This window comes from Salvelinus sp. IW2-2015, unplaced genomic scaffold (genome assembly GCF_002910315.2).
Source record: "Salvelinus sp. IW2-2015 unplaced genomic scaffold, ASM291031v2 Un_scaffold351, whole genome shotgun sequence".
NCBI classification, from domain to species: Eukaryota; Metazoa; Chordata; class Actinopteri; order Salmoniformes; family Salmonidae; genus Salvelinus; species Salvelinus sp. IW2-2015.
In genome coordinates, this window is record NW_019942545.1 from 286,913 (window position 1) to 303,773 (window position 16,861).

General features: G+C 43.0%; 1 protein-coding gene across 1 annotated transcript; it reads left to right on the forward strand.

Annotated features, from left to right (window-relative positions):
• Positions 1–224: 224 nt before the first annotated feature.
• Positions 225–16,552, forward strand: LOC112068256 (integrin beta-3). Its single transcript, XM_024135352.2, has 15 exons — positions 225–549; positions 1,688–1,773; positions 2,104–2,308; positions 2,427–2,679; positions 2,930–3,092; positions 3,242–3,403; positions 3,496–3,591; positions 3,680–3,769; positions 4,514–4,648; positions 4,783–5,212; positions 11,884–12,106; positions 12,291–12,391; positions 14,559–14,675; positions 15,203–15,369; positions 15,511–16,552. Exons 1-15 carry the CDS (start codon positions 483–485, stop codon positions 15,577–15,579), a joined length of 2,364 nt encoding a protein of 787 aa, XP_023991120.1. The 5' UTR covers positions 225–482; the 3' UTR covers positions 15,580–16,552.
• The last annotated feature ends 309 nt before the right edge of the window (positions 16,553–16,861 follow it).

Here is a 16,861-nt window from a genome sequence, read left to right on the forward strand (position 1 = left end):
TTTCTATACATTTTTTATTTCTTTGTCTTTTATTTTTATTCATACATTTGTTTATTTTAGTTTAGTTTGTATTCATTTATTTATTTATGTTTTTTTTGGGGGGGGCGGGGATATTGTCGAATAGACTTCAAAAGATTAGCAGGCAATTTGAATGTCTTAAATCACAGACGCGTGCTACCATTATAGCGACTGACACATCTGTGCCATTGACATGTGGAGTATAGGCCAACGGCGTATTCTTAAATATAATGCACATCCACACTCTAGTCTATATATTATGTCGTACAGTTACGTTTCTATAAAGTAGCCTAACCGTGTATGTCAAGAGCCTCTCTGAATCATAATCAGGATTGCATTTTGCAAGAATGAGGAAAAGCATTCTAATTGGTGGTCCACTGGTTTGAGAGCAGGCTACGAATACTACTACAGAGGTGGAGCAGGCAGAGAAAGTCAAGCAGTCAGTCCTAACCCGTATCTCCAACATGGGAACTTTTTTTGACCGACTATGGATATTTTCTGCTTTATTATTAGCTTCTTCTGAAGTTCTTGGTAAGTATTTTCTTTTTCATTCTATARTTTTTATGTAAAAACTTTTCCTCTGCCATTATATAAGACATTTTCTATTCTAGCCGACGGAATATTATATTTTGTTATATCGTATGTTTTTAATAAGTAATACGTCTTAAGAACCAGGAAAACTCACAAAACTATAGTTTTTTAAGATTTTATTTGTTAAAACAATAAACTGTATGGCACTGCATTGCGCTACTGGAATGGAACTTTGGGCATGTTGAGTCCTTAAAAGGGAGCGCTAATTCGCGAAACGTTGTGCCAGAGTGCGCTCATATTTGTACAGGCCACACCTTTGCATTTCACATAGTATTTGTTTTGGCCTCCTGTTTTTATAGAAACAAGTGCTATATAGACAAGCGATCACTTCAACATGCACAATAGCGAATAGCCTAATAATAATAGCCTAATAATAATAAAAKRATATCTAACACATAATTAAACTTCAATACGTCTAATAGACAAAGCGTATACATCTCATTGAAAGAAATGATATGAAACAGCGTTTTCAATTGATATGACTGCAATCAGGTTTTAAACCAACTGTTGCAAGACATAATGTGTAACATCCGCGRCTTATTGAGCAGCGTCAACATGACACGTTTCAGCGTCATACAGTGATGGAAATTCCGGCAGTGTGTGCGTCTTCCTCTAGCATCGAATTGCCTGTTAACAGCTGTTTTACAGAACAATGTGCGTGACAGGACAGGCTTGGGTAGCAAGCAGTATGGCGCAACAGAGGAGGAGAGAAGTAGAGCCTGGGGCAGAGAGGAAGCAGAGGAGGAGGGACCAGCCGAGAGAGAAAAGAGAGCGTGTGGTAGAGAAACGGAACCGTCTGTGGCCCAACTAACTACTAAAGTCGTGAGAAAAGAAGAAGAAGTGTAGTTTAAATGCTGAGTCAGTGTGGAGAAACGGTCACGAGACACAAYTACTTGGCAAGACTGCAAGTGGAATAACATTGTCAGAAACACTCAAAGCTAATAAAGAATCAATCTAAAAGTGTCCATACAGCAAATAGCCTATATGATTCCTTTCAAGTGTCCATATATGGCTTATTTGATTCCCACTACTGGACCTCCTACCTATTCACTCATGTGTATGTTGGTGTGTACTTCAGGCTCAAACATCTGCACATCTCGAGGGGTGAGCACCTGCAGACAGTGTTTGGCTATCCACCCTAGCTGTGCTTGGTGCTTTAAGGAAGTAAGTATACCCCTGGGAGACTATGTACACAAAGTGCTGTCATTTCCTAATGGTTCACCCTATATGGATGAAAATACCCTCAACTTAAAGATGACATGCTGCACTTTAACACCATAGTCGTTGCATCATTTCAAATCCAAAGTTCCGGAGTACAGAGTCAAAAACAACAAAAAATGTGTCACTGTCCCAATACTGTATTCATCTACTGAACCCCCCTTCCATTGTATTGCATTTAGATGCACTTTTTTAATTGATCACTGTCCCTTTACTGGTTGTCTCATTGGGAAGTGTTACTCTTACCACTGTGTGTCGTTGTTCTCCTGGTTTCAGGAGTTTGGCCAAGGGGGCTCCAGTGTGTCCCGTTGTGATCTGAAGCAGAACCTGTTGGATGGGGGGTGTACGAAGGGGGGGCTAGAGTTCCCCGTCAGTAGCCTCAGTGTGCTAGAAAACACGCCCCTCAGTGACAAGGCATCGGGGGCTGCTGACGACGTCACCCAGATCAGACCCCAGAAACTCAGCCTCACTCTGAGACCAGGTACACTAACACAGCATAGGCTCACATGCGAACACCCATATACACCTGCTTCACAACTCATCTAAAGTACATTGAACAGAGGAATTGTTACATACTCTCGCTCTCTCTCTCTCCTCAGATGATGCCAGGCGTTTCACAGTGACAGTGAAGCAGGTGGAGGACTACCCGGTTGACCTGTACTATCTGATGGACCTCTCCTACTCCATGAAGGACGACTTGGCCCGCCTGCGCTCCCTGGGCAACCAGCTGGCTGCAGCCATGGGCCGCACCACCAGCAACCTGCGTATGGGCTTTGGGGCCTTTGTGGACAAGCCCCTGTCCCCATATATGTACACCTACCCTGAGGAAGCAATCAGTAACCCTTGCCTTGGGTGAGTGGGGGGTGGAGGGGACAGAGAGGTGGAGGAGGAGGGAGAGGAGGAGGAGATTGTTCAGAGTGGATTTTGATTCTGAAAAGGGTTGATATTCTGTGTTGAAGCTCAAACTTCCTCAGGATGTGTCTTTGTTAATAGCTGTCAAATTGTGTCTAACAGCAATGTATTTATCTTTCTTTCTCCATCTCTCGCCACCTTTTTTTTGTCAATTTCCTGTTTTCGGCATGGCATGGGGTGTGATGTGTAGGATCCAGACGCGGTGCCTGCCTCAGTTTGGCTACAAGCACGTGCTGTCTCTGACCAAGCAGGTGGAGCGCTTCACCGAGGAGGTGGCGAAGCAGCAGGTGTCTCGTAACAGAGACTCTCCAGAGGGAGGCTTCGACGCGGTCATACAGGCAGTGGTGTGCAAGGTGATAAATACACACACACACCTAGAGACATACAGGCACACACACACACACACACACACAGTGGTTTAGAAAACAGCACACAAACTTGAATACATACCGTTTCTCTCCTCTCCTCTTCTTTCCCTCTCTCTCCCTCCGTCTGTCACTAGGACAAGATAGGCTGGCGTGGGGATGCCTCCCACCTGTTGGTGTTCACTACCGACGCTACGACACACATAGCCTTGGACGGCCGGCTGGCTGGTCTAGTGCAGCCCAATGACGGACAGTGTCACATCGACAGAGACAACAACTATGACAAGTCGTCAACCCTGGTGAGTGGTGTGTGTCAGGGAGTTTGTGTTGGAGTTCTATTCTTCTGTTATCACAAGAGAAACGTAATGATAATGCTGGTCTCCTCCTTCAGGACTACCCCTCTCTGGCTCTGATCACAGAGAAGATGTCTGAGAACAACATCAACCTCATTTTTGCTGTGACCAACAATGTGGTGCCCCTCTACCAGGTGAGTACATATGCAGGGTCACCGTGGTTACTAGGTGTAGGGATATGGTACATTACCTCTTATGTCCCCTTGGACCCTCTTTCCTCAGAACTACAGCCAGCTCATTCCTGGCACCACAGTTGGAACACTGTCGGATGACTCTGGGAATGTGATCCAACTCATCCTGGATGCTTACGAGGTAAGAGACAGCCGTATATATGAGAGTTGGGTTTTGATTTCTATCATGCCCAGTCATGCCTACTTTACCATTAACATGAGTTGGTAACACCTAGGGAGAATTGTCTTGCACTGAGAAACAGCTGCGCTGAGTGCACTCTATCCAATCATAGCAGCAGAATCAMCATACAGCCCGGCCATTTACAGACAACAGAACTACCCATTAACATGCAGCGCCTCGGACATGTTTACACACGAGACAACAAAACATAGACATCGTAGCCAATGTTATGTTGAAAGAATGACACTTATGTTGAAAGAACAGGAGCTAACGTTAACATCATGAACACAAYTGTCATAAAAAATACTGATACTCTAGAAAGTAGGAAATGCTTTGAGCTTGTCATGCTGCGTCATGCGGTTGCTAAGTCATTCGTCTCGTACATTGGCTGTTTGAGATATTTCAAGAAGAACACACAACATTAGCAAACATACAGCTCCCACTTCAAACTCTCATTGCTTCTAGCGTTTCTTAATGAGGACGTGGAAAAGCGCGGCTAAAGGACTGAGTTCAGCTCCCCTTTAATTCTCAAACAGTCTATTTGACTTCCCACGAGCCAATGTGTCACAGATAGAACACTGTATATACACACTGTATCCATTTCCACAGAGACTAAGAGTAGAGGTTTTCTGAACCGTTTATGTTTCTGATTGAGTTCATTCTGTCCTCTGACCTCTGCACATTGACCCTTGACCTGTGGAGTAGAGGATCCGTTCCAAGGTGGAGCTGGAGTTGCTGGGTGTTCCAGAGGACCTGGCTCTGTCCTTCAACGCCACCTGCCTCAACGGAGAGCTCATCCAGGGACTCAAGTCCTGCTCCGGACTTAAGATCGGAGACACAGTCAGTACCTGTACCACTCACCATCTGGATGATAAATGCTGGCCTAGTGTCAGATCTTAGGTATATAAATAATGCTCTGTTCTTACTGCACAGTTCAAATGTAACCTGCTGTATCACACACACCTTTCCCCCAGGTGTCGTTCAGTGTGGAGGCCAGGTTACGCGGCTGCCCTAAGGAGAAGAACCGTACCTTCACCATTAAACCCGTGGGCTTCAAGGACGCCCTGGAGGTTACGGTCCACTTCGCCTGCGGGTGTGACTGTGAGGCCACAGCCCAGCCCGAGAGTCCTCTCTGTAACCAGGGAAATGGGACCTACGAGTGTGGTGTGTGCCAGTGTCACCCGGGGCGCCTGGGAGACCGCTGTGAGTGTGCCGACGGGGACTACAGGCCCTCAGACCAAGGCAACTGCAGCCCCAAACCTGAGGACCCCATCTGCAGTGGGAGGGGCAACTGTGTGTGTGGCCAGTGCTCCTGCCACACTAGTGGCTTTGGAAAGGTGTGGGGCAAATACTGCGAGTGTGACGACTTCAACTGCCTTCGCTTCAAAGGAGAGATCTGCTCAGGTGAGTGGATAGATACACTGTTGTGTCTGTCAAGGAGACAGCCATGTTGGTTTCTTTTACTACATGTTCTTTTCTGCTGAGTTTCGAAGCTTTACTCATCAACACAAGTCGAAAAGTTTTTTGTAACATTTCTTCTCTCTGTTTGCTTTAGGGTTATGGGTTTTGGCAGGCTTATGGTTTTAGCAGGAAAAAGGAGATTTCCATTTCCTTAGAACATGTCCACAACGCCTCAGTTGACCATTATCCAGACCTCTCTCTCTCTCTTTACTGTTAAGGGTGGGACCCTTTTTTCAATTTTAGCCTAAAATGACATACACAAATCTAACTGCCTGTAGCTCAGGACCTGAAGCAAGGATATGCATATTCTTGATACCATTTGAAAGGAAACACTTTGAAGTTTGTGGAAATGTGAAATTCATGTCCGAGAATATAAACATTAGATCTGGTAAAGGATAATACAAACAAAAAAACATGCGTTTTCAATTTTTTTCTGTTGTTCCATCAACTTCATAAGAAGTTATTCCGATTATTAAAATCAAAACCACGTCTTCTTCCATGCTCATTTTAGCGGAGTAAACAAGCTCACAGAGCTCACTGATTCCATCAACCTTCTAACCACTCTTGGAAATGAAGTATGAGATGTCATCGCTGATCATCTCTCCCCCTACTGCATGCCTGCACAGCACACACGTTGCTCAATCAAAGTAACAACATTTTAATAGGTCCTGTCATTGGATAATTCAATGTTGCTGCATAGCAGATGAGTCATGGTGCTGTTGCTACATTTATATATGTGTTGGCTATAACTCTGTGCTTTAACCACAACCGTTCCCTTAGGGATGGACTGAGCTTTATTAGACCACCAGGACTTTGCTTATGGTAACAGAGGTTAAAGTCCGATTGGCCAGTCGCTGTTGTACTCACTGAAAGAATGAGAGGCACTGGATACCTGTAGAGAAGTTATATCTGTATCTTCTTGATGTTTCCGGGGAAAGAGCTACGTAGTCTATTATAGTCTTTTTACTGAAAATACAATGTTTGAATTCCCTCCATAAGACATCCTTTGTTGTCAAATAGATGGTTCCCATTAGTTCCCAGCGTAGCCCTGAGTCTGTCATCCTAGGAATGAGGATGTTCCCATGGTCAACCGCTTCAATTGTTTTGTTTGTTTTCACGTTGTCCAGACTTTTCCTCGTTCCTCTCTCCCCTCACTCAGCCATAGCATGCCTCCACATGGATTTAGACGGGAAGGCAGGGGGGTGGGGCCTGAGTCGCGTGAGACAGCATCTCTTAACCCAAACAGTCTGGGCCTTTGGGAAGGCATCATAGAAAGGGCCCCTGGGCTGAACAAGAGTGGTATCATGTGCACCGGAATTGTATTTATTTATTCAACGTACGTAAGGTAACCAGCTGCAATAGGATTGTGAGTTTGCTCAACAAAATGGGATTAAAGTTGATTCAATGTACAATTGTAAGGCAACCAACTGCAATAGGATTGTGTGTTTGCTCAATATTTGGGCATATTGCTGAACCAACATACATTCTGTTCTACCTTATTTGCATATTTCCCAGTGTAAAATGAAACTTCATGACAGTATATTACATACAGTGCCAGTCACAAGTTTGGACACACCTACTCATTCAAGGGTTTTTCTTTATTTTTACTAATTTTCTACATTGTAGAATAATAGTGAAGACATCAAAACTATGAAATAACACATATGGAATTATATAGTAACCAAAAAAGTGTAAAACAAATCAAAATATAATTATTATTTGAGATTCTTCAAAGAAGCCACCCTTTTCCTTGATGACAGCTTTGCACAATCTTGGCATTCTCTCAACCAGCTTCACCTGGAATGCTTTTCCAACATTCTTGAAGGAGTTCCCACATATGCTGAGCACTTGTTGGCTGCTTTTCCTTCACTCTGCRATCCAAATCATCCCAAACCATCTCAATTGGGTTGAGGTCGGGTGATTGTGGAGGCCAGGTCATCTGATGCAGCACTACATCACGCTCCTTCTTGGTCAAATAGACCTTACAGTTCGTGGGGGTGTGTTGGGTCATTATCCTGTTGAAAAACAAATGGTAGTTCCACTAAGCGCAAACCAGATGGGATGAGGTATCACTGCAGAATACTGTGGTGGCCAGGCTGGTTAAGTGTGCTTTGAATTCTAAATAAATCACTGGCAGTCACCAGCAAAGCACCCCCCACACTATCACATCCTCCTCCATGCTTCACGGTGGGAACCACATATGTGGAGATAATCCGTTCACCTACTCTGCGTCTCACAAAGACAAGGCGGTTGGAATAAAAAATATCACATTTTGACTCATCAGACCAAAGGCCAGATTTCCACCGGTCTAATGTCCATTGCTCATGTTTATTGACCCAAGCAATTCTCTTCTTATTATTGATGTCCTTTAGTAGTGGTTTCTTTGCAGCAATTTGACCACGAAGGCCTGATTCACACAGTCTCTTCTGAACAGTTGATGTTGAGATGTATCTGTTACTTGAGCTCTGTGAAGCATTTATTTGGACTGCAATTTCTGAGGCTGGTAACACTAATGAACTTATCCTCTGCAGCAGAGGTAATTCTGGGTCTTCCTTTCCTGTGGATGTCCTCACGCGAGCCAGTTTCATCATAGCGCTTGATGGGTTTTGCGACTGCACTTGAAGAAACTTTCAAAGTTCTTGAAATGTTCCGTATTGACTGACCTTCATGTCCTAAAGTAATGATGGACTGTCATTTCTCTTTGCTTATTTGAGCTGTTCTTGCCATAATATGGACTTGGTCTTTTACCAAATAAGGCTATCTTCTGTATACCACCCCTACCGTGTCACAACACAACTGATTGGCTCAAACTCATGGTTGAGAGAATGCCAAGTGTGTGCAAAGCTGTCATCAAGTCAAATATTCTACTTTGAAGAATCTCAAATATAAAATATATTTAGATTTGTTTAACACTTCTTTGGTTACTAAATGATTCCATATGTGTTATTTCATAGTTTTGATGTCTTCACTATTATTCTACAACGTAGAAAATAGTAAAATAAAGAAAAACCCTTGAATGAGTAGGTGTGTCCAAGCTTTTGAGTGGTATTGTATATCATCAGGCCTTTCTTTTGGGGGCAGTGGTCTGAAACTGCTGGTTTACAGGCCACGTCAAGCCTGCAAGTCACATTATGATGTGTAATTCCTATTGGAATCCACTGAGAGTGAGGATATCCAACAATTAGAACCTTTAATCACCCGCAACCTGCATTGAGAATGACTGACAGGGTAGGTAAAATGAGTTATTGAGACTACCTAAATCATAAACTGCAACAGCCATCACAGTAACGGGTGAAAAAAGTCCAACTAGTAACAGATTGGATTAGTTTTGAAAAATGTTTATTTTTTATGTTTGTGTAGCTTAAGATTAATCAACCAATCAACCAAAACACAGGTATTGAAACAAACAATTCTGAAAATCAACCTGCAATAGAGCATGCTGGAAAATCTTATAATGATGGGTGTAGTTTTGAGCAAACATATTTGTAATTTTACTCCAAAGGCCAACATGAATTTGTAATTTGTCTCAACAAGTTAATATACAGTACATTCAGCTCAATGTGAGAAAAGTCTGTTGAATGAACAAACCGTCACACATTAGCTAAATTTATTTTCCTTCAATTCACAGAATAACGCTGATTAAGCAATTGGTTAAATTGGCTTTTTTACAGTGTGTGCTATGTGTGAAATGCTATGTATGGTGGTTAGGGTGAAGTCAGGACTTGGGAATGGGACATATTTGGTTAAAAGAGTCATTTATGTCTTAACTCAGCATTAGCTATGGTTTTGTCAGTGGAAAAGATGTTGTTTGTGGGATTGTGGTCTTAGTCATTGAGATCTACTCTTGTATGAAGCGTCTAGGGTTGGAATGAATGACACAGAAATGCAACAGTCCAGAACTCCATATTTAGTGAGTAGAGCCAGTGGAGCACGCTGAAGGAGACTCAACTTTGTCAGCCTGTGTCTCTGGAGTCTTGTTGTCATGATGTCATTACTGTGTGAAGAACAGTAAAGTATCAGAGTCCCTGGGCTCCAGCTCAATCTGGGTCTCCCCCAAGGCCCATCCCGTCCTCCTAACCCCAGGCCCTCCCACATCCCCCTGATGGTGTGTATTTCTCCCTCTGCTCTGGAGCTAGGGCAGTGGAGCAGGAGTCAGCAAGCACATCCACAGGGCACACAAACATGCAAGAGAGAACATGAAAGTTAGCATTCCTCTGGCCCGCTACCCTCTCTCTTTCTATCCTTCTCTCTCCATCTCCCTCTTTTAAAAAGTTCATATCCATCACCAAAACTCCCACTCATCTCCTCTCTCTTTTTTTTATTATTCTTGTAGTTCTCTCTCTCTCTCTCTCTCTCTATGTCTATGACTCCCTCCACCTCTTCGCTCTCATTCTCTCTGTCCTCCCTCCTGGACTCCATGTTTATGTGTCTCTGTAGTTCATGTTTACGACTTGATAAATTGGAGGATTAGAGTGCCGTCTCAGACCGAGGCAGATTATTTAGATATGCATGCCAAATGGCACCCTGTTCCCTATATAGTGCACTACTTTTGACCAGGGCCCATAGGGCTCACGTCAAAAGTAATGCACTATGTAGGGAATAGGGTGCCATTTGGGAAGTATACCTAGAAACGCCTTCTCATTTCTCTGACTCGACCCTACAACAAGTACAGTAGAGAGAACAAGGCACAAGCATGAACTCACTGTACAGATGAGGTAAAGTATAAGGAGCATTTGCCAAACACAAGAACGTTATTATGAGAGGAAAACCAGGACTTTCTTTACTATGTACTGATTGTGTCAACAGCATTCAGTTGAGTTTGTGCTCTGTTTGTGGGATACATACTGTAAAACATTAACCAGCTCAACTCAGACAGCTTATGTGCCTGCAAGACAGTAAAGCGACCTTTTATAACTATAGCTGCCTCTTTCATTACAAACACACACACACACACACACACACACACACACACACACAGACACACACACAGACACACACACACACACACACTTATCTCATAGTGATGACAGAGTCAGATAGGGCGTGGGAACTGGGGAATTCAGTTGAAGGAGGTGGTTTCACCTGAAAACAACAATTCCCCATGTCTCTGAGGGCCTGTTTATACAGTTTACAGACCTCTGTTTAGTTTCCATCGGTCACTCTAACCCAGTTGCGCTCTGAGACAGTGACTCAGTGTGTCTCTGCTCTTCGTCATTCATTGCCCAGCCCTGTTGCATTAACCTTCATCCTGTGAGAAACAGCCAGTTGCTCTAGCATGTCTGTCTGAAGGCAATCAAACAATAATTTCTCAACTTTGCTGGCTGGGCTGAGAAATATTGTGGAGGCTTCAGGGAGTGGTCATCACAGCCAGGGATTGTCCCAGTGTTGGGAGGGGAAGAGTGGGATGGATTACCAGTTAGCTTCCTGCCATTGTCTGCACTGTCTAGTCATGAATTGATGACTTCATGTTTTGGAAATGATTACTTAATATGGACTCATCACATATGTGTCTGCCTGCCCATGCTCTCAATACACTCATTAATACAGAGACAAACACATTTGCTGACAATTATACTGAACAAAAATAGAAACACAACATGCAACAATTCCAAAGATTTTACTGAGTTACAGTTCATATGAGGAAATCAGTCAATTGAAATGAATTCATTAGGCMCTAATCTATGGATTTCACATGACTGGGAATACATATATGCATCTGTTGGTCACAGATAACTTAAAAAAAAAAAATGGGCCTCAGGTTCTCGTCACGTTATTTCTGTGCATTAAAATTGGCATTGATCAAATGCAATTGTGTTTGTTGTCAGTAGTTTATGCCTGCCCATAACATAATCCCATCGCCACCATGGGGCACTCTGTTCACAACGTTGACATCAGCAAACCGCTCGCYCACACGACGTCATACACATAGTCTGCGGCTGGACGTACTGCCAAATTCTCTAAAACGGCATTGGAGACGGCTTATGGTAGAGAAATGAACGTTAAATTATCTGGCAACACTTCTGGTGGACATTCCTGTCATAAGCATTCCAATTGCACGCTCCCTCAACTTGAAATATCCGTGGCATTGTGCTGTGTGAAAAACTGCACATTTTAGAGTGGCCTTTTATTGTCCCGAGCACAAGGTGCACCTGTGTAATCATCATGCTGTTATATCAGCTTCTTGATATGCCACACCTGTCAGGTGGATTGATTATCTTGGAAAAGGAGAAATGCTCACTTACAGGGATGTTAACACATTTGTGCACAACATTTGAGAGAAATAAGCTTTGGAAGTATGGAACATTCCTGGGATCTTTTATTTCAGCTCATGAAACATGAGACCAACACATTACATGTTGCGTTTATATTGTTGTTCAGTATAGTTATGATCTGGCAAAAACACACGCACAAACCACTCACATACACATTGCTTTGAAATTCAAAACATTCCAGGCCAGGGTTGTAATTGCACTCATGGGTTTGTCCAATACTGATAACGTGATGATAAGAGATATATAAACCTAATGTACAAAAGATACATTATTAGTGTCTCTAAGTTAGACATAAAATGTCCATAAAAAATGGCTCATCCTCACTCTCTGTGTCTCTGCCAGGCCATGGGAAATGTGACTGTGGCTTCTGCAAGTGTGGCTCTGACTGGATGGGGGAGAACTGTAACTGTTCCACCCGGACAGACACCTGCATGTCCAGTATGGGTCTGCTGTGCAGCGGCCGGGGCCAGTGTGTGTGTGGGGCCTGCGAGTGCACGCAGCCAGGGGCCTACGGGGCCACTTGTGAGAGGTGTCCGACCTGCCCTGATGCCTGCAGCATCAAAAAGTGAGTAAATACTGTACAGGGGGCAGTACAACTGCCTACACACAGATACTGTATGAGTACATGTGATAGGGGTGATGATGAAATGGTGATGCAATAAGGAAGAGGAGGAAAAGGAGGATGATTATGATGAAGAAGTTGGTGGTGGTGACGATGATGATGTATTAACATTGTGTTGCATCTGCAGGGAATGTGTTGAATGTAAGCACTTCAAGAGAGGCCGTCTYTTTGAGGAGAAAAGCTGTGCCCGAATCTGCAGGGATGAAATTCAGAAGGTGGAAGAACTAGGTAAGAACTATTACACAATGCTCCCTTATTGTGTGTTCAACATGCTCTCCAYGCAACAGATTGCATTATTTATAGTGCTTGATGTTCTCACATATTCCATCATAWGAGTGGCAGGTAGCCTACCGGGTAAGAGCGCTGGGCCAGTACCTGAAATGTTGCTGGTTTGAATCACTGAGCTGACTATGTGAAATATTTGTCAATGTCCCCTTGAGCAGGGTACTTAACCCTAATTGCTCCTTTAAGTAGTTTAAAGCATGTTATATATGTTTTTTTATTTAACTAGGAAAGTCAGTTAAAAAATGTATATCTCCACGAGTCTGGTTCATCCTTTGGAGCAATTTCCAAATGCCTTAAGGTACCACTTTCATCTGTACAAACAATAGTACACAAGTATAAACACCATGGGACCACGCAGCCGTCATACCGCTCAGGAAGGAGACGCGTTCTGTCTCCTAGAGATGAAAGTACTTTGGTGTGAAAAGTGCAAATCAATCCCAGAACAACAGCAAAGGACCTTGTGAAGATGCTGGAGGAAACAGGTACAAAGTATCTATATCCACATAACATAACCTGAAAGGCCGCTCAGCAAGGAAGAAGCCACTGCTCCAAACCGCCATAAAAAAGCCAGACTACGGTTTGCAACTGCACATGGGGACAAAGATCGTACTTTTTGGAGAAATGTCCTCTGGTCTGATGAAACAAAAATATAACTGTTTGGCCATAATGACCATCGTTATGTTTGGAGGAAAAAGGGGGAGGTTAGCAAGCCGAAGAACACCATCCCAACCGTGAAGCACAGGGGTGGCAGCATCATGTTGTGGGGGTGCTTTGCTGGGTGCACTTCACAAAATAGATGGCACCACATGAGGAAGGATATTTTGTGGATATATTGAAGCAACATCTCAAGACATCAGTCAGGAAGTTAAAAGCTTGGTCGCAAATGGGTCTTCCAAATGGACAATGACCCCAAGCATACTTCCAAAGTTGTGGAAAAATGGCTTCAGGACAACAATGTCAAGGTATTGGAGTGGCCACAAAGCCCTGACCTCAATCCTATAGAAAATTTGTGGGCAGAACTGAAAAAGCGTCTGCGAGCACGGAGGCCTACAAACCTGACTCAGTTACACCAGCTCTGTCAGGAGGAATGGTCCAAAATTCACCCAACTTATTGTGGGAAGCTTGTGGAAGACTATGCGAAACATTTGACCCGATTTAAACAATTTAAAGGCAATGCTACCAAATACTAATAAAACTTCTGACCGACTGGGAATGAGATGAAAGAAATTAAAGCTGAAATAAATCATTCTCTCTACTATTATTCTGACATTTCACATTCTTAAAATAAAGTGGTGATCCTAACTGACCTAAGACATGAAATGTTTACTAGGATTATATGTCAGGAATTGTGAAAAACTGAGGTTAAATGTGTTTGGCTAAGGTGTATGTAAACTTMCGACTTCAACTGTAGAGCCAGACTATAGGTTTGTGATATGAAGTCAAAACTGTGTGCTAACAACCCACATTGAGGCCCCAATTTATCTACAGTATCAGAGCCTGTTCTTCCTGAGGAAACTGCAGTTTCAGGGTGGATATGAYGCTGRTGATCATTCATTGAATCCATTTTAACATTCAATATGATCTGCTGGTTTGGTAATCTTAACCTAAAGAGTCAAAACATGCTGGGTAACATTGTGAAACCAGGTAGCAGGATCATTKGTATGAACTTACAGTATCTGACCTTTCTCACCAGTAACAGACATGAATCATACGCCATGAGCCATCCATTCTGAGAGACTCCTGGCATCCCACGTTTGATGCATTTTTGTATACTTCCCTTAGAGTGCAGATACAGGCCTCCTAGGTTAAAAATGAATTGCTCAAAAGTCTCCTTCATCCAAGCTGCTATTAGCTTTCTCAATATGCGGTAGGACTGTTCTGTTTTGGTACGGACTGGTTTATTCATGTCTGGTTCCTTATCCACTAATTCCTGTGGACACTACAGTTTATATTGTATTTGTTCGTCTATATATTTAATGTTGTGTGTCCATAGATTTTACTACGTGCTGCAAAATAAATATTATTAACCTCCAGCTCCTCATCTTGTCTCTCTCTCGCTCCTTATCCTCCACTTGGTTCTAACCCCCTATAACCCTCTCTTTCATCCCAGTCTTCTATGAGAAGAATGCGGTGAACTGCACCTACAAGGATGAGAATGACTGTGTAGAGCACTTCCAGTACTACGAGGATGCCAGTGGAAAGTCCATCCTATATGTCATGGAGCCTGGTGAGTGTGTCCATCCGTGTGTGAATGGGTCTGAGTTCTGTGCTCATATGTACAGCATATGATGTGTTTGACAGGGTCTGGATGAGAGTGAATTCCTTTAGTATTCTAGAGAATAATGATGTGTGTAGAAATAATGTGCATTACTACTGATGCCTGGGAGCTGTAAGAGGAGTCGATTTTTCTCCCTAAGTATGAATAGTGTGTTCCTGGGTTCCACGTCAGTCTTTATCTGTGTGGCTGGCATGCACCACTAGAGTAGAGCAGGTACAAAGAAGGCAGCCTGGTTCTCTAAAGCTCATAATAGCACTCAGCTCTGCCACCCCTGGTAGTCTTCTCCCCTCTGACACGCACCCAAGAGGAACAAAGACAATTCCAAAGCCAGAGCGAGGTGCATTAACGCTAGTCCCCTATTGCAGACACAAATGTCATCCACCCAAACCCTCCCCTCCTCCTCGTCTCTCTCCATCTCTTTTCCCTGCTCAATCCTCTCTCTTCTCTCTCCTCCTGTTTTCTTCTCTCTCTTTCAGACTGCCCTAAAGGGCCTGATATCCTGGTGGTTCTCATGGCGGTGGCGGGGGCCATCTTGTTTTTGGGTCTGGCTGGCCTGCTCATCTGGAAGCTGCTGGTCACCGTTCATGACCGCCGAGAGTTCGCCAAGTTTGAGGAGGAGAGGGCTAAGGCCAAATGGGATACGGTGAGTCCGACTATGCTTTTAAGACAAAGCTGCCATCTGATGGAGAAAATATGAATGGCATGAATATTTATCCATGTCAAGATGACATGTGTCTGATTGGATGTTTGATATATTTGTCCTCTATTTGTTTCCATTTTTCAGGCTAACAACCCCTTGTACAAAGGAGCCACCACCACTTTCACCAATGTGACCTACCGTGGGAACTCTTGAGGGACTCTTGACCAATCACAAATCAGCAAAACTCAGGGGTCTATGAGAGATGCAATGTAGTGACACAGAGGGGGTTGGTGAGGTGGAACCTCTCCACTGTCATGTGATAAAGTGTGCTGACTCTGTCAATGAAATATGTTTGTTGACATTGTATTGTAGTGATGGTATTGTACATATGTAAAAACCAAAGCATTAAAACTGCCTTATCCAACATTTCAATGTCAGTCCAGATTATGGCAAGGCCTCCAGGACCCCTATTTCACCCACGAAGTGTGACGTCATTCCTGTAATAAGGCCTAGTATAGTTCAGAGACCCCAAACCTACCTTTGGAGAGAAAGATTGTTATGCTCTGTTATTGTTTCAAATTTGGTGCATGAAATTGCACTGCACACACCACAGCACACTTGCCCACAGGCCTCTTTTACAAACAACCTGGCTGTAGTATATTATTATGGATCCCAGCTGCTTGCTACTACTGCCACGGTTTACTTGTGTTGTGACACTGAACTCAGGTATTCACACTGTATTACAAAAAAGTCAAGTCCAATACCTGTAATAAACAGCCACATGGGATATCATGAGTGAATTATGTTTTAGTTAATGGTGCTGGTGCCCAATGTATGCTGTATGTTAATGGCCACTAATGAACAGCTATGGCAATCTGCTCTAGCATGTGTACAGTACAGTATGCATTTGTGCTTTGGTATCAAACTTGGGAGTGATGGACATCAATTACATGTTTGTAGCGAAGTTTGCCAGTTGTTAGAATGTGGCTACACAAACAGAAGTTTGTGGTCCCTTTTATAAATCAAWTTTTTTACAAAAGAAAGCATTTCTGGGACATTTGTTGTTCTGTCATTTGCTTTATTGCATAAAATATGTAAATGTTACATTTAATGTGTTTTGGGAATGAGTGGCTTTTGGTTAGTTGATTGGTTTTACTATGTTGATWAAAAAAAATGAAATCACTCATCCATTTTTCGGTCTTTTTTTTAGCAATTTCACTCTGCTAAGAAACATTTTAGAAAAGATGATCTGCTTTTGTGTTTTCCTTTTATATATATATAACATTATGTTTGTAATTGAATGAGTATCAATAACACATCGTGCAAACCTGTCACGCTCGTCGAAAAGAGTGGACCAAGATGCAGCGTGGTATGTTTCCATCTCTTTTAATAGGAAGAGAAAAACTCAAAGAACAAAAACAATAAAGCAAACAAACGAAACGTGACACTAATAATAGTGAACACAGGCAACTATAGGCAACTATACAYAGTCAAG